The following is a 25679-nucleotide window of genomic DNA, read 5'->3' on the forward strand; positions in this document are numbered from 1 at the left end:
GGGTGAGAGAGGTGGGCAAATGTTGAGGGGCTGTTTGGGTCACACCTGTGACCTCCAAAGGGGAGCACAGGCGTCGTATGGGAACACATGGACCATATACCTCCGAATAAATCAGACACTACAGTTTATTAACACTTTGGATGATTATCTTCAAGTATCAAAATGACCCTACGTGAAGTGTGGTCTTACACTACATAGACAAAGCACAGGATGGGTTTGTAGGTCAGCTTCTATGCAGATGGATCATGTGGCTGTTCTCAAGTCGTTTAATTGCTGGGCACCTTAGCTCTATCATCTGTAAAAACAAAAATATTAGGGACTGTAAAAAGAAACAAATAGAGCATCTGACATCATGGAAGACATCTATAAAGCAATCTGTAATCTTTATTTATTATAATCATTTCCCATTTCATTTATAAAAAGACGAAAGGTTCTCAAATTTAAAAAGTTTTCACAATGAAAGAAACCACCAACCAGAGAACTCTTCTCAAGGTGCCAGGGGGACTTCCCGTCCTGGCCGCTGAGGTGGGGAAGGCTATACAGGCTTTTGTTTTTCTTTCTAGGTGTTTGCACTCATTCTATAGGTCCTTGTCTATGCATTGGTTTATTGTATTTTATTTCCCTTTTTTTAAATGAACGCGGTCTCTGCTTACCCAAATTTGGTTAAAGGGTTTTTTCTAAGTTTGTGCTTTGGTATGATGTTGGGATTAGGATGGGCGTTGCACCAGTAAGGGGACTGAAAGCCTGCATGAATCCTGTGCAGAAATGTGTTTATGTCAACTGCCACCATCTTTTTTGTTGTTGTTGTTCTAAGTCACCTTATAAGCTAAGCCTTTGATTTTGAAAAGCAACATGGAGGAATCTCTTTAAATTCTTTTATCTTGCAAAGTGTCTCTTTCCCACATGAAAGAGAAAAGTCTGTGCACTTTAAAAGGAAATGGGTTGCTTTCACTGTCTTCTGCCATCAAGAACTGTTGTAGCTCTGCCATGTACCACCCTGCCTTGGTGCCAGCCGATTATGAGCTGAAACCTCTTCAAACTTTTAAACAGAAGACTCAAAAAACCTCTACAGGAAGACTTTGAGAACTAATAAATTCAGCCAAGTGTGATACAAAATCAACACACAAAAAGTAATAGCATTCCTGTGTGTTAACCATGAAAGCAGTGTGATGAACCTGGAAAACAATCTGATTCTCAATAGCTTCACATAAAAATTAAATGCCTAAGAATCAACCTTTTATTAGGTGAAAGACCTCTGTAATAATAGTATGGTATTCTGGGGAGAAAAAAATGGCAGCTTGCTAGGGGGCTGGATGGCGAGCACAGAGAAATCAGATCAGATGCTAGAATATGACCATGTGGAGAGAGCCAGGTGAATGGATAATGATTCTTATTAACCAAGGCAGTAACCGAAGGGAAAAATAAAAGTAGGAAGAGGTAGGAAAAGCGCAGGTGGAGAGCTGAAGCCCGGCACGCTCACTGAGACCCATTCTGTGCTGTACTAGGTGCGCCGGGGGATCCTAGGTGGTGCCGAGACCACAGCTGCCAATAAAGGGAGCTGGCGAGTCCCAGAACCTTAATGGGAGGACATGGCCCTGAGCAGTGGGACTGAGCTATGCCTCTGGTTGGGACCCAATAAGCAGGTACAAAATTGTTGCGGCTCTGTGATGTCCACAAGACACAGCCTTAATTTGCGGATTGACTGGCTCAGAAGCTCGAGGTTAGCCTGCACCATCCCGACATCCTTGTGTGTACCTCAGCTAACAGCAAATTGGGGAGGGTGACAAAACCCCAGTCAGTATGCTTCAGAAAGACCCTAAGCAATACGGAGAGGGCCAGAGACCCCCTGGACTCACCAGTCTGAAAGAAACCAGAAACATGACAAGAGACAGAAATTTTTAAAAATCTCCACCTAACAAACCCGGGAAAATAAGCCCAGAAGTAAATACAGAAGAGAACCAGTGCAGTAACCATCCAATACTAGACACAGCATCAGCGGACATAAAGAAATACCTTCATGACCTAATAGATGAATTTAAAACTGTACTTCTGATATAAGTGAGTCAAGATATAAAAAGATTTATTAAAGAAATGATAAGCCACTGCCAAGAGAACACAGATGGAAGAATGGAGGAAATCAGAAAAGAAAGAGAAACCTCTGATGAAGAATTTAAACATAACCTAGAATACATGAAACAGATCCAAAGAAATTACCAGGAAACTAAAAACTCCATTGAATTTTAAAAAATCAGACCCCCGAAATTCAAGGATCCAATCCAAAAATGGGCATCTGAGATGAATACACAGTTCTCAGATGAAGAAATACAAATGGCAAATAAATACATGAAATAATGTTCATCATCATTACTCATTAAAGAAATGCAAATTAAAACCACACTGAAATTCCATCTCATTCCTGAAAGAATGGCCAGGATCAAGAAATCCAACAACAACAAGTGCTGGAGAGGCTGCGGGGAAAAAGGAACTCTCCTACACTGTTGGTGGGAGTGTAGACTGGTACAGCCTTTGTGGAGGTCAGTCTGGAGATTTCTCAAAAAGGAAGTCCCATTTGTTCCAGCTATTCCACTTCTAGGCATATTCCCAGAAGAACTGAAAGCACCATACCACAGTGATATATATAGCAGCACAATTTGTATTTGCCAGATCTTGGAAACAACCTAAGTGTTCATCAACTGAGGAATGGATAAAAAAAAGTTGTGGTATTTTTATACAATGGGGTACTACTCAGCTATACAGAATGATTTCATTGAGATATTTATAAATAAATGGGCACAGCTTGAGACCATACTCATAAATGAAATAAATCAAATTCACATGTATAAATACCAAATAGTTTCCCTAGTGTAATCAATGATAAGAATACATAAAAGTATGTGGTAATCATGATTCTCCATTATATTGCTTTGAAGCCTTATAATGTTTTCATTCATTAATTGTAATGGTTTTATTCTAGGTTGTTTGATTTTATTGTCTGTGATGGTATGAACAGCTATTTTGAAGAAAACAAGACATCATAACAGCTAGTACTGATTTAATATCATCTTGTTTTGAAGTCCCATCAAGTTTTGTTCTTCTGTGTCCATCAGTTTTATCATGTTGTATCTTGTTGGATTTAATTATATGTGATAGTACAAACAAAATTTTTATAAACAAGGAGATAATATAGAGACCATTGTTCATTTTCTGTTAGTTGGTACTAAATACCCTGTAATAGTTTTATTCTCTTGAATGGTTTTACACTGTCTTGATAAGTTTGATGCTATAGTATATGAAGTTATACTCAAGTATTTCCAGGAAAGAGACATTATGGTAACTACTGTTATGTCCAGTTATCTTGTGGTGAAACACTATGTTGCTTAAATTGTTCTGTTCTGACCTGTGCCCTTGTGTTATGTCCTCTTTTATCTCAACCTCATTTTTAAATTTTTATTTTTTAACTAAGGGAAAAAACAAATTAAAAATACCAGGGTATATTATAGTAATCATTTTGATTTTCTATTAACTTGATTTGAAGCCCTATATTGCTCTCACCATCTTGTTTTCACTGATTTTATTGTATTCTGTTTTGTTTGACAGTATCAAGTTTGAGGGTATAGTCAACTACTATGAAGACAATAAGATTCACTATGATACCCATTCTGGTTTGACTATTATCTTCTTTTGAAGTCCTGTAATATCGCCAGTGTTTCAGTTATATTGGTTTTGTTCTTTACTGTTTTTTGTTCAATTTTATTATAACTGATGATATAGGCAATTCTTTTTAAGATAGCAAGAGGCATTATGGTAACCACTGTTGATCACCTTGCATTCTGTTTTTACATTATGTACTATGTCCATCCTTTTGATTTGACTGACTCTGTTTTGTTTTGTCACATTTGGTTTTATTCTCTTCAAAAAAAAGTAATAAGAACTGTGGGAGTAATAAAACCCAAAATGTGTAATAGTGATTGTAAAAAAGAGAGGAAAAGAAGGTGCTCTAAAGGATATGACTGCATGTATATTTAAGTGTGTAAGATAGATAACCATATTACTAAGTTTTTGTTGGATCATTGAACAGTATTGTTTGCAGTCTCACTGTTTGAATGTCCACTTTGTGTGCTTTAATTTTGTAACTTGAACAACTGTTTCTAAGATGACCATATGTAATCTATTAACTTGTGATTTCTTACCGTTTATTTATTTTTTTTTTTTGAAATTCTGTATTACTTGTACCTGTTTCTGGGGTTTTTTTTCTCTTTAAATAAAATTTTTGAAAAAATAGCAGTCTTACAGCCCCTTAAACCTAGCCTTATTTCCAGTTCCTGAGGAATTTTTAAAACCAGGAAAATAAATGGGCCTCCAGACAAGGGGGATTTTAAAAGGTACTACTGGTGTTTAGAAAAAAAACTGGTTTTTCCTCAAGGAACACAGTGGAAGGACAAAAATACTTCCCGATTCCTTCCACATGGAAGAGATGCTACATTAGGAGTGGTCCCTTGAGTTTTCACAGGACTGGGACTAGTGGCAGTCGTCCTACTGGTCTGCAGACTTGCCTACTCTGTGCCTAGAGTAACCCAAGAAAGCCCAAGCCACTTTCTTTATTAGGACCTACACAGAAGAGAGGGTCATACCTTGAAGGGGACTGGCAATTACACTACCCATATGACACCAGGCAGAGAATTTAAACAGATATTGTTCCTAATACTTTTACAGACTGGATTACCTCTATCACACCCACTCAGAAAAGGCTATGGAGGTAGTCAATTTTATTCAAAAGCAGAATCCAATTATATGCAGACTATAGGAAACAGTGCAGATTAAAAATAACACGTCAATAAGACAGTGTTTACAGAGAAATCGGTAGATTTCAACACTTCTATTACAAAAGAAAAATATCTCAAATTTATAGGCTAATTAAGAAATAGTAAAAGAGCAAACTGAGCCCCCAAGAAACAGAGAATAAAATAAAAATCAAAGCCTAACTGAGTTTTTGTATTGGAGATATTGAACCCAGGGCATGGACACTGAGATACATCATCTCCAGCTTTTTATTTTTATTTTCATTTTGAGAGAAGGTCTTGCTAAGTCACTAAGTTGCACAGGCTAGGTCGATACTTGTTCTCCTGTGCCTCAGTCACCCAGGCATGCACTAGCAAACTTGTCTCTCTAAATAAATTAACATTTTCCATACTGACCAAAATTAAAGCAAAAGTGAGAATCATAAGACATAGAGTCAGAGACAGAAAGATGGAAATGATGTTATCTGGGTATTATCTTTCCAGGCCCTTACTGTCCTGTTCAAAGAATTAGATGTAACAATTGATGAATGTGAAAGTTTAATGTCCGTTTGGGGCAAAATAAGAAAAAAAAGAACAAAAGAAGTACTCAGGAAGAAAAAGTATTCTTCAGAGTGAGGCAGGCAAGTTAAAACAGGAAGAGCACACCTCAGAGCACAGCAAGGTGGGCTGCTGCAAAAACTCACAGCAGCCAGGAGCTGATCTCACACTCAGTCTAAACCCTCCGTCAAACACACGCTTCTCCTCAGAAGATTAGTATCAGGTGTGGGGCTCAGCTTCCTCTTGTGAAAATTCCATGCCAGAAGAATTGAAGACCACATTCCCTGATTGTTATCTGTAGTGGTTTGCTAACTGGTGGTCCACTTAACTCCAGCTGAACTGAATCAGCATGATGCTGAACATGGATGGCCCACCTGAGGAAAGTTGCCAGCATAAAAAGGAGACCTGGAGAGGAAAAGTATTGTGGGTGCTCCTAAGAGGTGTTGTTCAGAGCCTTTGGTTCTTCTGGAGAAGCTTGTCATGCTGCTGGCTTCCCTGATATGAACTTGGCTGTTCTCACCAGAGGAGCTTGGGACCTTGTTGCTGAGAATGACTACAGTTCACTTTGGGGGAGCTGTGCTCCTTACTTTGAGCATCACTTCCTGGATCCAGTAGGTAAGATATATACTGTTTAATCTCCAGGAGAAGGTTTTCATGCTGGCTTCCTAATATGTACTCAGCTATTATCATTGGAGGAGCTTGGGACCTTACTGTATGGCTATGGTACTTTGGGGGGGGGGGGGGCCTAGGTCTTTCTTTTGAGCATCACTTCTTGGTGCCAGTACAGGACCCTCAACCTACTGGCACAGATCCATCACCCTGCTGGTATAGACTTTGTAGCTTCCACCACTGGCCTCTGTGCCTTCCCAGCAAGATCCATGAAATAGACTTGAATGAGTCATTGTGTGGGCTCTAGGTTTTCAGCTGAACTCACGCAGGTTATTGCATGGGATCCAGGCCCTCTGCTGGTTTTTCTAGATCTTTAGTATAAAGTAAATTACTGTATATAATTGTCCTCCTTGAAACCCACAACTACAACAGTATGAGATGCAGGGCTCAGAAGCTGCTCTGTGCGCTTCCTGAATCTCCATGGTTAACAAGCCTTCATGATTGATAGGTCACACTCAGTTTCCCCAGCCACTTTGTCATGCCCTAATCTCCTGCCTAAGTTCTCACAATTCTTTATGGGTTGATGAACAAGTGGAGATATCTATCCTACTATAGCTACTGGCTGCTGGAAATTATGCAGTCTCCATTTTAGGATGAGGTGAACCTGTCAGGAGCTGCTGGAGGCAAAAGTACATTAGATGGGCTACCAGTGCCTATCTACACGGTGATGAATTAGGGTCATCAGGGACCCTACTTATCTGCAGGCAGAACTGTCTTCTTGCCTTTTGACAAGAAGCTCTAAGTCTTCTAGAGATTCACAATAGTAGAATCTTAGTCTGGTGAAAATTCCAATGCACACTTCCCACGTGGTGTGCATAGCCACTGGCCACAGGCCTCGAGGGAGGCCACAGTGGGCCCTCAGGAACTGGAAACTGCAGTGCTGCCCTTCTTACTTCTCTAGCAGCCTTTTCATTTTCCAGAGAGGCTTTAGGCTTCTCTTTGGTGTCCAATTCCAGTAGTGATGGGAATGACTCCTTTAGGAGACTGTGTTCTTTCATTCAGTCCTTGTGTTAAAGCACGAAAAGATTCTCTGATGTTCTTAAATCACCTTGGAACAAGTGTTCGCAAATGCTTTGTTCACAAATCCAGTGCAAAGAATGACTAGGAACACAGGAGACAATGTCCGATGAGAAGCGGTCTGAACACTAGGGTACCAAGGTATCCAGGTTGATTCAGCTGTGTAGCATAGAAAAAACCTTAGGGACTATATAAATAAAGCAACAGAAGTTGATGGAGACTTCTGTGGTGACTATATTTGTTGATTTCTGATCACTCAAAGATTTGAAGAAGAGTTTTAAAGAAAAGATTGGTATATTACTTTTGAGACTTGAAGATGACATGGATTGTGGTTTGCGAGCATGGAAACTGCTAAGTGAATCATGCAGCCTCTCAGCTTGCTCAGTCTTATAAGTGAAACTCAAAGCTTTTTCTTTCAGAGAACTGTGGGACTCAGGTTAGAACCCATACTTGCTTCAAGACTCAGATAATTGCTTTGGGTTCCCACCCCTACTGCCTTCAATTGACAGGATGACCGTTTCCCAGGAAGCCTGGGAGTCATAGGAGGCCTCCACCTTGTCTCTTGTTTCCCATGTGACTAAGAGAGCACAGTACCTTCCACCTTCCTCTCTAGGAAGTTAGTGGAAAGCATTATGGAGAATCCCAAATTTAAGGGAGCCACTAGAAGCTTCTAGGAAGGGACTGGTGACTGCCAGAACTGCAAGCAGAGACATCTACTTAGTAAGTACTTGCAAATCACAAGGGTCATGAACTCACAGACCTGCCTCTTTCTTTAGGGGATGCCCTATGAAGGGCCTCAGACCTAGTTTCCCACTCCATAATAAACAGCCCAAAACACATGCTGCAGATCCCAGGGAACTTTCCCTGTAGGCCATGTCCTTCAACAGTGTGAAAGATTTGACCAGGCCATTCTGAGAAACAATAACATATCTACTATTGCAATATGCTTTGGGCACTTTGCAATATGAACTACTAAATGGTGAGATATGAGTAAAGGGTGGCATTTTAAATTAAAATACTATTTAGCAGTTAAATTGTTTATACAAAAATGTACAGAAAATAAAGTCTATTCAGGCTTTTGTGACTATCTCTGGAGAATCCTAGAAACTCTTGTTATTAAAGGCATGCTTCTGAGGCAGAGGAAGTTGATATTATGTATGGTACTGTCCTCAGATGCTCACCTGTCTCTCAGGGGGGGGATATAGGTTGCACCCACTTGTTTAATGAAAGCAACCACACTGGTGGAACCCTGAACAGCCTCCTCTAATTATCAGGTAGTAAACATTCAGTAATTCCACCAGACCCATATGACCCAATTGCTGAAACCAGCCTTTTCTGTGTTCAACAATCAAGATGTAGAAGATAAAAAAAGAAGGTTGAGGGAAAAGGCCAAAATTGGAGCTGTCATGATTGGCAAGGCTTTAAACATCCACAAGCCACATAAGGGAGTTGTGTTTTAAAGGGTTCCTGCTTTAAATGTAAAAGCACTGCGCACTGGGCAGCAACTTCACCAAGCTACACCTGGGCCCTGCTGCAGGTGTCAGATGGCAGTGCACCTGACTCGTGGCCCTGGAGCACTGACGTCCCCACTCCCAGAGAGGGTCTAGGCAGTCTTTTGTAGAGAGGTTGCTGTTCTGTTTTGAAACAGCCGTCTTACTGTCAGGTTGATCTGAAACTGGCGTGTAGCTAGTACGGATGCATGTTCCTTTAGAAAGCATCTAACGTTTACTAAACACTACAGTAATCATTTTTCTTTCACTACATGAGATCATGTGCCGATTTAATTTGTTTGTTTGTATGTTTGTTTTTAGGGGGAGAGTGGATAGGAAAGAAGGGAAAAGTAAACAAGTAAGAGAAGAAGGAAAGAATGGAAACAAAGTTTTTGTAAATGGGGAGAGGAAGAGGGGTGTCGGGAGTAAAGGGCAATTGGGAAAAAAGAACCAGGTTATATCATATACAGGTACAAAATCTCTGTGATGAATGTGATCATTATGTATATCTAAAATGTACCAATAAACCTGATTTTTAAAAAGATACATAAAATAATATGAGTTGCATACATGTATTCAGCTATCCTATGTACCAGCCTCCATGCTTAATTGTGAGATGCTATGCTGCCTTCTGTCAAAAACACATAAGGGAGTCACCCAGATTACGTATAAAGAGGAATTTTTCCCTCACGTAGCTCTTTCAGTGTTAGGGAAACCCAAAATTAAAATCACAGAACAACCAAAAGTTATCCTGTTTAGAAACCTGATCAAACATTAAAAGGGATTTTTTAGTTCAAAACATTAAGGTCATTGACAGATTTGGTCATCAGAAAATGAAAACTGTTACTGTATATGGTCAGAGTATCTTGGAAATAGTGCATATGTGGACTTCATTATATTCAAAACCAATATTAACTTTCCTCAAAAATGGCAGAGTGCTGTCAACTATTCAGCTTCTCCAGAAAAAAAAAATGCCAACAGTCTGGAGATAACAGCCCAAGTTAAAATCAAAGGGAGTCACATGGAATCTATCAGAAAACTGATAGGAGAACAAAACAGGATTAAGTCCTAAAGGAGAAACAGATCACTGCCAAGACCCGAGATCACGCAGTGTGGCTAGAGCAGCTATGTAGCTTACCTGGCAGGCAAGGAGTCAGCCAAAGCAATTGTGCCCCTCACTGGGAGACTGAGACCCGACCTAGACTAGGAGAGTCTTACGCAGTTGGAGGCCCCAGTGAGAACACGCAACATTGTCCTGAGCAGCCCACTCCAGTCATCAGTTAGTGATGAGCCAGAAGCTCCCCGCAGTTGTGAGAAGGAGTAGTAGATGCTGGGTGGGACTGTTATTTTATGTCAAAGTGCTCTGGAGGCCACCAAAAGCCAGTCTGAGCACTAGCAACAAAAGACTAGAAGCAGACCCTTGCCCTGGGACTGGCAGAATAAGCAGGAAAAAGGCTTTAGCTGGTGGTGGAACAAGGGCATCACCCCACCTGCCCTGTGACCAGTAACACAAGCAGGCAAATAGCCACGGCTGCCTGCAGCCAAGTGCACTCCACTCACCACATGGCCAACCCATGTAAGAGGAGTCAATGATGTGGCCAAGATCACCATTCCATTCAGCAGTAATCCTACTTCAGACTTGGAAGGCTCACTCGGTACAGATTCTGCTTCTGACTAGGGAACTGACACTGCAAGAAATTTTTTGAATCCTTTTTTCAATTTTTTTAATTGAGTAGGTTGGGTTGTTTAGGTTTGGATTTTTATTGTTTGTTTTATTATCTCTCTCCTGCCTCTCTCTTTCTTCAATAGTCTCTGTATTTTCTGATATTAACAGGTGAATGAACATCCAGGGGACAAAGAGACAGAGGAAATCAAATCATTCCACCTAAATTTATTGGAATGACAGTAGAAGAAATACATATATATGATATCAAAATAAATAATCTCACACATAAAAAGAGATGAGGACCATAAAGAAGGAGTTGCTCAGCAAATCTAGAATAGCCATAGATGTTTTTGAAAAATAGAGGAGCATAGGAAAATAATGGAAACCATGAATTCCTACTATAGTAAACAAATGGAATCCATGAACAGATTGAAATAGATATCTAGGAAATTAAACATTTTATTGAAATTTTGCAAAACTGAATGAAAGAAAATGAAGATAGAATATCAGACCTCAAAGACAGGATTGTAGTTAGCAATCACAAAAAGAAAGATCTCTTTAAAATAGAAAGGGACTATGAAAAAATAATCCAGGGGAGTCTGAGAAGATGGGAGAACAGTAAGCAGCAGAGTAAACAGCCTCTCTGAGAGAAACAGTCCAGATGCTGGAATACAGCATTCTGGAGAACATAAGAAGGGAAGAAGTGGGTCCCCTCCACCCAGGAAGAAACTAAATTGGGAACTGAAGCCCACTGAGAGAATTAAAAAAAGAAAGAAAAGAAAAACTTAAACAGAAGAAGGCGGTAGCTGGTGGCATTTTCACCAGAGCCGGAACCCCCATGCAGGAAGCACTGTTGGAAAACGGAGACACGTGGACACAGTGAAGCTGGTAGCTGGCAAGTCCAAAGGCCTTGGCAGGGAGAGGCAGTAGCAGAGGAGAGCAGCAGACCAGAGAACTGCAATGGCTGGAAGTGAGTGTGGGGGACCCTGTCCTCCCAAGGGAGTGGGGATTGGCCGGGACCATTTTGGAGTTGAGCAGGATAAGTCTGGAGACAGAACTGCAGCTGGCTTCATTAAGCCACTCCTAGCTTGGAGCAGACTGGTGGAAATTGCTTGGACTGAGTCCCCCCTCTCTGCATGGTCCAATAGCCACTGCCAAGGCTTCCCTAAAGCTATCCCTAACCAACCCCACCCACCCAGTGCACACTAAGGTGGTGAAGTCTCCCTGTGGTTAACCAGCTCAGAAGAGAGAGGCCAGCCTGCCCCATCCCTGCTTATACTCCAGTAGCCACCAGCAGACTGGGGAAAGCAGCAAACAGCAGAAATCCCTAGCCAATACACTTCAGAGTAATTATAACCAATACAGGAAGTTCCAGGGACCCCACCACCCACTTGTCCAGAAGAAACCAGGAACATGACAAGAGGAAGAAGCAAAAGGCAGTCTTTCGCCTCCAACCCAAGCAGTACTGGTCCAGGAGATATAAACATAGAAGAGATCAGGAGTTGCACACCTGCAGTTTTTGAAACAACAGCAACTGAAATAAACAAACAAATCCATGAAGCTATAAAAGAACTTAGAACAGAAATACTATTACAGGCAAAAGAAGATATGAGAAACATAATAAAAGAATTGCTAAGCACCTCTAAAGAAGATACAGATGAAAGAATAGAGGAGCATAGAAAAAGGATGGAAAGGGGCTGGGGATTTAGCTCAGCGGCATAAGCGCCTGCCTTGTAAGCAGGCAGTCGTGAGTTCGATCCCCGGTACCGATAAAAAGGAAAAAAGACCACAAAAAAGGATGGAAACCTTCAATGAAGACTATATAAAAATTTAGAACACATGAAACAGATTCAAAGAGATTACCAGGAAATTAAAAACTCCATTGAAAGCTGGCAAAACTGCTTGAAAGAAACTAAAGATAGACTATCAAACCTTGAAGACTGGTTTGCAGCTTGCAATCATGAAAAAGATCTCTTAAAAATAACAAGGAACCAGGAAGTAACAATACAAAGGCTAGAAGATGATAAGAGAATCTATAACTTAAGAATAAAAAAATGTGAGTGAAGAAGCAGGGGTAAACAAAAACGAAATAAAAAGGCTATTCACAGAAATAATTAAGGAAAACTTTCCAAGCATAGTAAAAGGAAATAATATTCAGATATATGAGGCATACAGAACTCCAGCCAGCTATACCAAAATAAATCTAAACCCAGACATATGATGGTCAAGATCCCAGAAATTCAACACAAGAGCAGAATATTAAAAGCTGTCAGAGAAAAGAAACAGATCACCTATAAAGGAAAACCCATCAAAAGCACAGCAGACATCTCAACACAAACCACCAAATTGAGACGAGCTGGGAGTGAAGTATTCCAAGCCCTGAAAGAAAATAACCTCCAACCCAGATTGATGTATCCTGAAAAATTGCCTCTCAAAATTAATGGAGAAACAAGATACTCCCATGACAAAGAGAAACTGGGGAGTTCATGACCACCAAACCAAGCCTACAAAAACTACTGAAGGACATTCTATACACAGAGAGAAAAGACCATGGTTTCAGGAACAGCAGCAGAGGGGGCTCACTGAATGGGACAGACAGTGGAAATAAAGGGGAAGGTACACAACCAACAGTAGAAAAATAACATGGCAGAGATGAGACAAAGAAGGTTGGCTATAACCACAAATTTGGATGGCCTCGATTAACCAATAAAAAGAAACACAGGCAGAGTGGATCAGGAGATAGGGCCTATCAATACACTCTATATAAGAAATACAATTAACCTGAGAGAGGGTTTATACACTGAAAGTCAAAGATGAGAAAACAATGCTCTGTGTGACAGGGAACCAGATAAAAGTGGAGGTGGCTTGACCATCGTCTGCAGATTGGTAAGAAAGCCATGACACTTTTATACAATTGAAAATTACTCAACTTTAAAGAAAAAAATCCTTGAGGCACTTGTAGATAAATGGATACAACTTGAGATCATGCTCAGGGGTAAAAGGTTCAGAATCACTTAGGTGAATAGCAGCTTGCCTCCCTAATCTAAAAAGTAAAGAAGTTAGTGGGATGCAAAATGCACAAGGCACCCTGTGAAAGTGAAAAGGGAGGAATTGTCTAAAAAGGGAAGGCAGAGGACATTGTTAATATTTTATCATGATTTGAAACCCATATTGTTTTCATCGTTCTGTTTATGTTTTTTTTTTTCTGTTCCAGTTTGTCTTCTTGTATTAGATTTGATGGCATGGACAGCTATTCCAAAGATAGCAGGATATATTATGGTAACCATTTTTTATTTTCTATCAACTTGATTTGAAGCCCTGTATTGCTTTCCCTGTCTTGTTTTGACTGATTTTATTCTATTCTGTTTTGTTTACTAGTATCAAGTCTGAGGGTGTAGGCAACTACTTTGAAGACAGTGAGAATCACTATGATACCCATTTTGGTTTAACTATTACCTTCTTTTGAAGTCTTGTAATGTCTCCAGTGTTTCATTTTTATTTATTTTGCTGTGTACTGTTTTGTTCAATTTTATTATACCTGATGCTATGGACAATTCTTTTGAAGATAACAAGAGGCATTATGGTAACCATTGCTGAACACCTTGTGTTTTAGTTTTACATCATGTACTATGTCCATCCTTTTTTTTTTACTTACTCTATTTGGTTTGACACATTTCATTTTATTCTCTTCAAAAAAAGTAATAAGAACTGCAGGAGTAAAAAAAACTCAAAATGTATCATTGTTATTGTAAAAAAGAGAGGAAAAGAAAGTGCTCTAAAGGATATAATTACATGTATGTTTAAGTGTGTAGGATTGATAACCATATTACTAAGTTTTTGTTGGATCGTTGGACAGAACTGTTTGCAGTCTCACTATTTGAATGTCCATTTTGCGTGCTTTAATTTTGCAACTTGAACAACTATTTCTAAGAAGACAATATGCAATTTATCAATTAGTGATTTCTTACTGTTTAATGTTTTTGAAATTCTATATCACTTCTACCCTTTTGTTATGTTTTGCTTTTTTTCTCTTTAAATGCAAAAAAAGAAAAAAGAATCCAACAACTGCAAGACAACGTGAAAAAGAACAACATAAAACTGTTGGAGCCAGTGAAAATGCAAGAGTCAACACAAACATCATTTTAAAAAAAAAAACCTGCTCAGAGGAGTAATGGCAGAAAACTTCCCAATATAGAAAAAGAATCTGACATTCAGATATGTGAGTCATACAGAACTGTAGTCAGTCATGACCAAAATACATCTACACCAAAGAATATAACAATCAAGATTACAGAAATTCAACACAAGAAGAAAATATTAAAAACTGTTAGGAAAAACATTACCAATAAAAGAAAGCTCATCAGAATCACAGGAGACTTCTCAATATGAATTCTTTAGTCTAGGAGAGATTGGAGTAAAATATTTCAATCCCTGAAAAAGAATTTCAACCCCCATCAATTATATTTCATAACTAATGGAGAAATAATATACTTCTGTAACAAAGAACCACTGAAGAAATTCAGGATTACAAAATCAGCTCTACAAGGGGTTCTGAAAGATATTCTAGGAAGAAATATCAAAGCCTACAATTCTAAGAGTGCCAATAGAAAGAAGCCACCAAGTAGAGGAAGCAATTAAACAGAGAGGAAAGAAGGGAACCTTCCACAGGAAAATTATATGACCCAGACATGGAAGTATATACCTACTATAATTATCAATGTAAATGGTCTCAATATTTCGATCAAAAGAAATCTACTGGGACTTCTTGGAGAACATGGTGGATAGATAACAGCAGCTACAGAGGCTCTCTAAGATTCCCCGCTTAGAATCCAGGAATGGTGCAGTGCGAGGAGTCCTAAGCAAGGGGAGATATACCCTGCCAACCCAGGAACGAACTAAGCCACGAGAAACCAACTGGAAATACAATCCCAGTACTATAACAGGAACAGATAAAATCTCAGCATGGAAGCTGGAACCCGTGCCTCTGGAAGCCACGATTTGAATTTCCTGCTGCTGCTGCTGCATCCAAATCAGCACGACAGGGAGAGAGACGCGCAAAAGGTCTGAGAGTGGGAATCAGCGAAGGGAGTTGAGAGTGGGACTGACAGGGAGCCCTGAATCGACCTGCGGTGAGTGAGCAGAATGGGGACCCTTACATAGAGTAGGATGCTCCAGCAAAGGACATTCTGGGACCAGGCAGACTAGCCGGAACAAGACACTGCAGTGACTTTAGTCGCATATTCCCCTCTCAAGCGGGATTGGTGGAGAGTGTTTGGCCTAGGTGATGCCGCTGACTAAGACCCAGTAGGCTAGCCCAAACCAGGCCCCAGTGCCTGCCGGTGCACCCTAGCAGTGAAGCCTTCAGTAGGTTGACCTGGAGGGGTAGGCCCAGCAGACACTGCCCAGGTCTCTGTCTCCCTAGTGCACTGCAGTGGGTGGGAACACCTGGCCAGTGGATTCAAACAAACTGTAACTGACAAAGAAAAAAATTGGGCCTCTTATATATGCTTGTATAGAAGGAACAAAAAGTATGGGAAGAGGGAGCAACAAGAAAGGGTCCTCAGTCCCCTATCCTGAGAACACTGATCTGGGAAAGGTAAATGCAAAGGAGAATGAGGACAGAAAACATGCAATATCAGACACGGCACCAATAGACATAAAGCAGTATCTCCGGAGCCTCATAGACTAGTTCAAAAGTGAAGTATTTAATGAAATAAAGCAAGATATAAGTAGAATAGTTAGAGAAATGCTAAGCACCGCCCAAGAAAAAACAGATGGTGGAATGGAAGAACAGAAAAAAAGGGGAGAATTGTTGGATGGAGAAAATAGAGAAAACATAGAATACATGAAGCAGGTTCAAAGAGATTACCAGGAAATTAAAACTCTATCGAAAGCTGGCATAACAGCTTGAAAGAAACTAAGGACAGATTATCTGAACTGGAGGACAGATTTGTAAGGTGGGAGCATGAAATGAAAAACTTCTTAAAAATAACAAGAAAGCAAGCAGCAATAATACAAAGGCTAGAAGATGATAAGAGGATCTATAACTTAAGAAATAAGAACATAAAAGAAGAAGTAGGGACACAACAAATGGACTACAAAAGCTATTCACAGAAATAATCCAGGAGAATTTCCCTAATTTAGCAAAAGGTAAAGATACTCAGATGTATGAGGCATACAGGACCCCAGCCACCTACAACCCAAACAGAGCTACACCCAGGCATATAATAATAAAAATTCCAGAAATCCAATATAAGAACAGAATATTATAAGCCATCAGAGACAAGAAACAGATCACTTACAAGGGAATACCCATCAGAATTACAGCAGACTTCTCGGCACAAACCATAAAATCACAAAGAACGTGGGGGAAATAATTCAAGCTTTTAAAGATAATAACCTCCAGCCAAGATTGATATATCCTGCACAACTTTCCCTAGAAATTGATGGAAAAACAAGGTGCTTCCAGGATAAAGAGGAACTAGGGGAATTTGCAACCACCACTTCAACTCTACAGAGAATACTGCAGGATATTCTGAAAAAGGAAAATACCAAGATTCCAGAAATGGCAGAGAGGCCACAATGAATGGAGCGGAAAGCGAAATGAAGAGGACAAACTGACAACTAATGACAGAAAAAGAGCTCAACAGAAATGAGGCAGAGAAGGTTGGATGGTAGGAACAGCTATTTTGGAGAAAACAAGACATCATAATAGCTAGTGCTGATTTAGTATCATCTTGTTTTAAAGTCCCATCAAGATTTTATTCTTCTGTCTCCATCGGTCTTAACAGGTTGTATCTTATTGGATTTTATTATATGTGATAATATAAACAAAAACTTTTATAGACAAGGAGATTATACAGGAACTATTGTTCATTTTCTGATAGTTGGTTCTAAATACCCTGTAATACTGTCATTCTCTTGAATGGTTTTACATTGTATTGATATGTTTGGTCCTACAGTATACGAAGTTATACTCAAAGATTTCAAGGAAAGAGGCACTATGGTAACTACTTTTATGTCAGGATATCTTGTGAAACATTATTTTGCCTAAATGGTTATGTTTTGACCTGTGCTGTTTTGTTGTTATGCCCTCTTTTATCTCAATCTCCTTTTCTTAATTATTTACTTTTTTATTTTTATCTTTAATTAAGGGAAAAATAAATAAAAAATAGCAGGATATATTATAGTAACCCACTTTGATTTTCTATTAAATTAAGTTGAAACACTGTATTACCTTCACCATTTTGTTTTGACTGATTTTCCCCTATTCTGCTTTGCTTGATAGTACCAAGTTCGAGAGTATAGGCAACAACTGTGAAGACAATAAGATTCATTATGACGCCCATTCTGGTTGACTATTATCTTCTTTTAAAGTCCTGTAATATCTACAATGTTGTTCAATTTTATTATAACTGATGACATAGGCAATTCTTTTTAAGATAATAAGAGGTATTATGGTAACCATTGTTGATCACCTTGTATTTTGTTTTTACATTATGTATTATGTCCATCCTTTTGATTTAACCGACTCTGTTCTGTTAAGTCACATTTGGTTTTATTCTCTTCAAAAAAAAGTAGTAAGAACTATGGGAGTAAGGAAAAAGAAAGTGCTCTAAAGGATATAACTGCATGTATATTTAAGTGTATAAGATAAAAAACCATATTACTGAGTTTTGTTGGATCATTGAACAGAACTGTTTGCAGTCTCATGTTTGAAAGTCCACTTTATATACTTTAGTTTTGTAACTTGAACAACTATTTCTAAGATAACAATATGTAATCTATTAGTGATTTCCTACTGTTTATTTTTTCTGAAATTCTGTATAACTTGTACCCTTTTTCTGTTTTTTTTTCTTTTTCTCCTTAAATAAAATATAAAAAAAAAAGAAATCTACTGGCAGAATGGATCACTAAACAAGTTTCAACATTGTGCTATATTCAAGAAACACATTTAAAAGAAATAAATAGAATGAAAGTCAAAGGATGAAAAACATTACTTAACACAATAGGAACCCAGAAAAAGGCAGGGGAAGCTATTCTGTTTGTGGACAATGTGCACTTCAAGCCAACACCAATCAGATAAAAAAAAAAGGCCACTACAGACTTGCTAAGGGAAAATTCCAAGAAAAAGAGGTAACAATCATAAATATATGGCTGCGACTTCTGGGAGAACATGGCGGACAGATAACAGCAACTACCGGAGGCTCTCTGAAAACTAGGCTCAGAAGCCAGGTATGGTGCGGACTAAAGAGACATAAGCAGGTGGAGTTATGCTCTGCTGACTCAGGAACGAACTCGGCTGAGAGAAACCAACTTGGAATGCAGTCCTGGTGCTAAAACAGGAACAGAAAAGCCTCGCTGCTGAGGCTGGACCCCGCGCCATTGGAAGCCATGATTTGGGTTTCCCGCTGCGTGGTGGCTGGCTGCCTCTACATCGGCTCGGCAAGGAGAGAGACGCGCGGAAACTCTGAGAACGGGAGTCTGCGAATGGAGTCAAAAACAGGACGGGCAGGGAGGCATGTTCTGACTTGTGGCGAGGTGAGTGAGAGAAACTGACACTCCACCACAGTTTGACTCCAGCGGACTTTCTGGGCCGGAGCAGTCCTGCGGGAGCAGGGCGCAGTGGCGACTCCAGCCACACATTCCCCTATCGGGCGGGATTGGTGAAAAGTGCCTGGCCTGCGTGACGCTGCCGGCGGACCCAGTAGGCTGGCCCAACCCAGATCCCAGAGCTTGACGGAGGCCGGGAGGGGTGGGCCCCACGTAGGCTGCCTGGTGTGCAGCGGTGAGTGGGAACACCTAACTGGCGCAATTCGATCAGGCTGTGGCTGACAGGGAGAGAAGCTGGGCCTCTCATATAAGCTTGCATATATAAGGAACAGAGAATATGGGAAGAGGCAGCAACAAGAAAGGCTCCTCGGCCCCCAATTCTGAGAAACAGGCAATAGCAGACACTGCACCATTACACATAAGGCGCCATATAGAGAGCCTCATAGACCAATTCAGGAATGAAGTTATCAATGACCTGAAGCTAGAAGTATGCAAAATAGTTAAAGAAATGCTAAGCACCACCCAAGAAAAAACAGATGGTGGAATGGAAGAACAGAAAAAGAGGGGAGAATCGTTTGATGGAGAAAACAGGGAAAGCATAGAATACGTGAAGCAGGTTCAAAGGGACTACCAAGAAACTCAGAAGTCTATCGAAGACTGGCATAACAGCTTGAAAGAAACTAAGGACAGACTATCTGAACTGGAGGGCAGACTTGTAATATGGGAGAATGAAATGAAAAACTTCTTAAAAATAACAAAGAAACAAACAGCAATAATACAAAGACAAGAAGATGATAAGAGGATCCATAACTTAAGGATTAAGAACATAAAAGAAGAAGTAGGGACACAAACAAATGAACTACAAAAGCTACTCACAGAAATAATCCAGGAGAATTTTCCTAATTTAGCAAAAGGTAAAGATACTCAGATGTATGAGGCATACAGGACCCCAGCTACCTACAACCCAAACAGAGCAACACCCAGGCATATAATAATAAAAATTCCAGAAATTCAATACAAAAACAGAATATTAAAAGCTGTCAGAGACAAGAAACAGACCACTTACAAGGGAGCACCCATCAGAATTACAGCAGATTTCTCTGCACAAACCATCAAATCACGAAGAGCGTGGGGGGAAATAATTCAAGCTTTGAAAGATAATAATCTCCAGCCAAGATTGAGATATCCTGCACAACTGTCCCTGGAAATTGATGGAAAAACAAGGTGCTTCCAGGATAAAGAGGAACTGGGGGAATTTGCAACCACCAATTCAACTCTACAGAGAGTATTGCAGGATATTCTAAAAAAAGAAAAATACAAAGAATCCAGAAATAATGGAGGCCACAACGAATGGAGCAGAGAACAAAGTGAAGAAGACAAACTGACAGCTACTGACAGAATAAGAGCTCAACAGAAATGAGGCAGAGAAGATTGGATGATAGGAACAGCTATTTTGGAGAAAATGACATCTTAATAGGTAATACTGATTTAGTATCATCTTGTTTTGAAGTCTCATCTAGCTTTTGTCCTTCTGTCTCCAATGGTCCAAATAGGTTGTATCTTACTGGATTTTATTATGTACGATAGTATAAGCAAAAACCTTTTAAAGACAAGGAGATTATACAGAAACCATTGTTTCTGTTAGTCAATTCTAAATACTCTGTAATGCTGTCATTCTCTTAAATGGTTTTACATTGTTTTGATATACTTAATGCTACAGTATACGAAGTTGTACTCAAGGATTTCAAGGAAAGAGATAATATGGTAACTACTTTTAGGTCAGGATTATCTGGTGGTGAAACACTATTCTGCTTAAATAGTTATGTTTTGATCTGTGCTGTTTCGTTGTTATGCCCTCTTTTGTCTCAATCTCCACTCCATTATTTACTTTTTTATTTTTATCCTTTTAATTAAAGGGAAAAAATAGCAGGATATATTATAGTAACCCACTTTGACTTTCCATTACCTCGATTTAAAGCCCTGTATTACTCTCACCATCTGGTTTTTAACTGATGTTCCCCTATTCTGTTTTGCTGGATAGTATCAGGTTCGAAAATTTAGGCATCAGCTGTGAAGATAATGAGATTCATTATAACGCCCATTCTCGTTGACTTTTATCTATTTTTGAAGACCTACAATGTCTCCAATGTTTTGGTTTTGTCGGTTTTATTCTTTACTGTTTTGTTCAATTGTATTGTAACTAACGATATAGGCAATTCTATTAGAGATAGCGGGAGGCATTATGGTAACCATTGTTGATCACCTTGTATTATGTTTTCACATTATCTATTGTGTCCACCCTTTTGACTTGACTGATTCTGTTCTGTTATGTCACATTTGGTTTTACTCTCTTCCAAAAAAGTAATAAGAACCGTGAGAGCAATGAAACCCAAAATGTGTAATAGTCATTGTACAAAAGAGAGGAAAAGAAAGTGCTCTATACTATATAACTGCATGTATATTTAAGTGTATAAGATAGAAAATGATATCACAGAGTTTTATTGGATCATTGAACAGAACTGTTTGCAGTATCATTGATGGAATGTCCACTTTACAAGCTTTAATTTTGTGACTTGAACAATTATTTCTAAGATGACAATATGTAATCCACTAATTAGTGATTTCCTACTGTTCATTTTTTTTTCTGCAAATCTGTATAACTTGTACCCTTTCTCTGCTTTTTTTTCTTTTCTCCTTAAATAAAATTTTTAAAAAAAGAAAAAAAATAAAATAAAATAAATATATGGCTGCACATACAGGGGTAGTAAAACTAATATTAATGAATAGGAAAAATCCGATAAGCACTAACACAATTGTAATGGGGAACCTTAATATCCTACTATCACAAATAGATAGCTCAACTACATAAAAAATCAACAATAAAATATCAAAACTGAACCAAACCTGTGAACACATTAACTTAGTAGATGTCTGCAGAATGTTCCACCCTACAGCATCAGAATACATATTCGTTTCAAAAGCATATAGAATGGTCTCCAAAATAGACCACTTATTAGTCCATAGAACATGCTTAAGTAATTGCAAGAGAATTAAAATTATCCCATGCATATTATCTGACCATAGTGCAAGGAAATTCTAAATCAATGACAAAAGAAACTGCAAAAACTCCATAAACACATGGAAATTAAATAATGCCCTTCTGAACAAGCAATGGGTCTCAGAAGAAATTAAATAGTATCCACAATTAAATGATAATTCCAGTACAACAACATACTGGAACTTACAGAACATGATGAAAGCAGTCCTATGATGGAAATTTATAGTGGTGAATTCTTACATCAGGAAAGTAAAATGAGCTCAAACAACCTAGCACTGAACCTCTAACTTCTCGAAAAAGAACAACAACTTAAGCCAAAGCCCATAGAAGAGGGAAATTATAATAATAACAGAAATTAATGCAACTGAATCCAAGAAAAAATTGCAAAGGTAAATGAACAGTTGAGTCTTTGAAAGATTAAATAAAACTGACAACCCATTAGCCAACATTATCAAAAAAAGAAAGAAAGAAAAGACTCAAATGCATACAATTAGCAATTAAAAGGATCAAATCAAACTGGACCCTCTAGAAATCAGATCATCAATACATACTTTGAAAAGCTTTAGTAAGACAGAAAATACAGATGAAATGGACAAATTCCTAGAGACATATGAGTTATCAAAGTTGAATCAAGATGACGTAAAAATTCTAAATAAGCCAATATCAGTCAATGAAATTGAAAACATAATTTAAAACCTGCAAACAAACAAAAGCCCAGGTTCTGACAGATTAACTGCTGAATTCTACAAGGAATTTAGAAAAGATCTAACGCTATTCCTTGTCAAACTGTTAAATGAAATTGAAAGGGAAACAACAGTCCCAAAGTATTTCCTGGAAGCAAGTATTACCCTCAATCCAAAACCAAAGTAAGATTCAATCAGAAAAGAGAACTGCAGGTTAATCTCTCTTAGGAACATAGATGTAAAGTTCCTCAATAAGAGATTCGCAGACAGAATGCAAATCAAGCAGTTTATATGCCATAGCCAAGCAGGATTCAGTTCAAGGGTATGAGGATGGCTCAACATATGCAAATCAATAAAAGTAACACACTTTCTGTTGCAAGGATCCTAACTATTGGGCCAGTCAGCCTAATACTCTCCAGTAACACAGCCATTGCGGGGTACATCTGGCAAAAAACAGGATGAGAATGAAATACTGTATCTCTGGGACACCGATTTTCCAGGGTCCACAGGAGCACCCTTCGGGTGGTTGGGTCTCTTGGGCTCCCTAAAGAGCAAAGCTGAACTCATGATCATCTCTCACTGTGTCCATCCCAGTAATCAGCAAAGAGCAAGCTTTGAAGTACTGGGAACAGATTTCTCGTGGGCCAAGAAAAGTACCCTCTTTTTTCACAGCCAGTGCAAGTAAGACAAGCTTCAGGAAGAACCAGTCAAGCAACCTACTGAGGCAGCTCTGCCAGGAGGTTGTGAGAAGGCCAACAGGCCTGGGCTTCTGCATCTTCCAGAAGCTCTCTGGAATAAGAGGAAGAGCTAGTACACAGCTCTGTGGGACGACAGGAGACAGGAAAGAATCAGAGAAGGCTGCATGGCACTGCCAGCGGCATGTCCTGGGTCTTACCCTTCAAGACCTTGTTGACCCACTGGATCGCAGCTCTCTTCTCTAAGTCGATGTCTTCAGCTGTCACCTGACAGACAAGCTGGGGAGGGGGCGGTAGGATCACTGGGTCCTTTCTTCTACAGGACAGCAGAAGAGTCTTTCGTTTGGGGGGCCTTGAAAGATCAGATGGGTTTGAGCAAGCCCTCAGGTTTTGTTGGCAGCTCGACTGAGTGGCTGTGACCTTTTCGGGCTGGCTTTCTCTCTGGGGTACGACTGAGGCGGAAGAGCTAACCTGATGGCCTTCCTCACTGGCTTTCTTTGCAGGCACCAGAAGGTGGGATGAGCCTGCCTGGGGGCGCCTGGCAGGGCCTACACCATTTCTCTTGGGCAGTAGGGGCAAACCCTGGGTAGAACTGTAGGAACTGGTGATGGCATTGCGCTTGCTGCATGAGCTCAGGAAGCTGCTCTGGGATTTCGTCATCAGACTCTTCACCGAGCTCCCATAACAGAAATCTCTCTTCAGAGGCCCAGGCCTGGGCAGGAAGGAGGAGAGCACTCCGTTGACCACCAGGCGCCTAAATGCAGACTGGGTGTTCTCGCAGCTATCAGAACAGCTTTTTGCATCCTCCTGCCATTCGGGGGCAGCGTTGCTCTCCTTCTGCCTGGTAAACCCTTCTCCACCGTCTCCCACAGAGGCCAGGTCTTTCTTTTCCTTGCCTCTCTCTAGACTGCTTTCTCCAAAGGCTGTCAGCTGGGACTGCTTCGCTTTTGGGATTGAGAAAAGGCCGGTCCGTGAAGGCCACTGAGCCAAGGCCGACGACTCCAGAGCCAAAAAGAGCCTAAGTTTACCTCTGGCAGATGCCAGGCTCAGGACAGCGGCCGGGCAGGGCATCCTGGAGCTAGAAACCGACAGCGCTGGCTTCTGATGGCTGCTCGAGGGCGCGGGGGCGAAGACCCCCAGAAACAAGCACCTGGCCTTCTGGACGGGGCCGCGCTGCCTGTGGACGACGATGAGCCGCCGCCGGTGCTGCCGACGCCAGGGGGAAGCCACGGGGTGCTCATGGGACAGCCTCCGAGGGGGGCCCGGCGGGAGGGCCCCCGCGGGAGCCCGCGCAGGGGAGGGGAGCTGGCCGGCGGGGCGCGGCAAGGCGAGGCTCGGCAGGCTCTGCGGCCTCTCCCGCTGGTCCTGGCCCGGCCCGGGGCGAGTCCAGAGGCCAGCGCGAACCCGGCTCAGGTAACTGCCCATGAAGGGCAGCTCTGCAGGTCCGGATCTGCACGGCGGGTCAGCGGCCCGGAGGAGTTTCCGTTGGCCGCCGGAGGAGGCCACTGCGGAGCTCGCTCGCGGCGGAGAGCGCGCGCTGGAGCGCGAGGACCGGGGCGCGGGGCGCGGGGCGCGGGGCGGAGAGGCGCACCCGGGTCGGGGCAGCTCACCCGGCCCACGAGCTGGAAGGGACCGCTCCTCGCGGGAGTCAGCGGCCGCCCAGGTCCGCCTGAGACCGGCTGGGGGTCGGGGAGGACACTGGAGGGAGGCCTGCACCCCTCCCTGCGGGAGCTGCGGCCAGGAGCGCAGGCGGGGTCCTGCCCGGGGCCTCGGTGCGCTCGGGAGACACGCAAAAGGCTTCTGCGCTTCAGGAGTCCGACTTGAAACGGTTTCAACAATATTGATATCTTAGCCTCTCGATTTTATTTATTTATTTAGGTATCAGCCTGCTGTGCTTCAAACTCTTGTCTACAATGAAGTCTATTAAACTCATTAAATGAACAAATGACTCAAATTTTTCTTATTGACACATTAAATTTTTCTTGCAGACGCGTCTTTTTTAGTTTAATTAAATTTATTGGTACCACAGGTGTATACAATGATCATATTCATCATAGGATTTTGTGCTGGTACAAAGTATAACTTGGTTTGTCTTGTCTTCCCGCCCACTCCCCTGCCAGCCCTTGAGCCCTGGGCCCCTCCCTTATTCACAAAGCTTTGTTTCCATTTTACCCTTCTTTCCTCGTTTTTCCTTTTTCTCTTCTTTCCTGTCCCCTCCCTTCCCGAGTTCCCCTTTCGTTTTGAATATTTTTTTTCCATTTCACCATATCTAACAATTTAGTTCTTATTTATACTTTGATCTTCTCACACCAGTAAGACAACGTGTGTCCAATTTATTTCACTTAAGAGTATAGTCTCAGGGTCCATCATTTAGCAACAACTGTCTCAAGTTTATCCTTTATGGCAGATAGTACAACATTATGTGTTTTTTACAAAAACTACGTCCTTTTTTATCCATTCATCGGATGATGGAAATTTGGGCTGCTTCCAAGATTTAGCTATTAGAAAATGT

General features: G+C 40.7%; 1 protein-coding gene and 1 long non-coding RNA gene across 2 annotated transcripts; one reads left to right on the forward strand and one right to left on the reverse strand.

The window, feature by feature from the left end:
• Positions 1–103: 103 nt before the first annotated feature.
• Positions 104–24991, reverse strand: LOC106026735 (nuclear envelope pore membrane protein POM 121-like). The gene is made up of 2 exons (XM_063230431.1): positions 23368–24991; positions 104–295 (listed from the first exon to the last, which is right to left on the reverse strand). The coding sequence occupies exons 1-2, from the start codon at positions 24590–24592 to the stop codon at positions 267–269; spliced, it is 1254 nt and encodes a 417-aa protein (XP_063086501.1). The 5' UTR covers positions 24593–24991; the 3' UTR covers positions 104–266.
• Positions 5763–14786, forward strand: LOC134471552 (uncharacterized). The gene is made up of 3 exons (XR_010040987.1): positions 5763–5951; positions 13393–13457; positions 13557–14786. It is a non-coding gene; the product is annotated as an uncharacterized LOC134471552 (long non-coding RNA).
• Positions 24992–25679: the final 688 nt, after the last annotated feature.

This window comes from Cavia porcellus, unplaced genomic scaffold (genome assembly GCF_034190915.1).
Source record: "Cavia porcellus strain 051 isolate PalLab524CR breed Dunkin Hartley unplaced genomic scaffold, mCavPor4.1 scaffold_19, whole genome shotgun sequence".
Lineage (NCBI taxonomy): Eukaryota > Metazoa > Chordata > Mammalia > Rodentia > Caviidae > Cavia > Cavia porcellus.

Excerpts from the sequence above, each read along its gene's own strand:
- LOC106026735 (XM_063230431.1), bottom strand. The coding sequence starts at position 24,592 with ATGGGCAGTTACCTGAGCCGGGTTCGCGCTGGCCTCTGGACTCGCCCC. Across the intron at positions 296-23,367 it reads GGTCAACAAGGTCTTGAAGG|ATGATAGAGCTAAGGTGCCC; the intron begins GTAAGACCCAGG and ends TTGTTTTTACAG.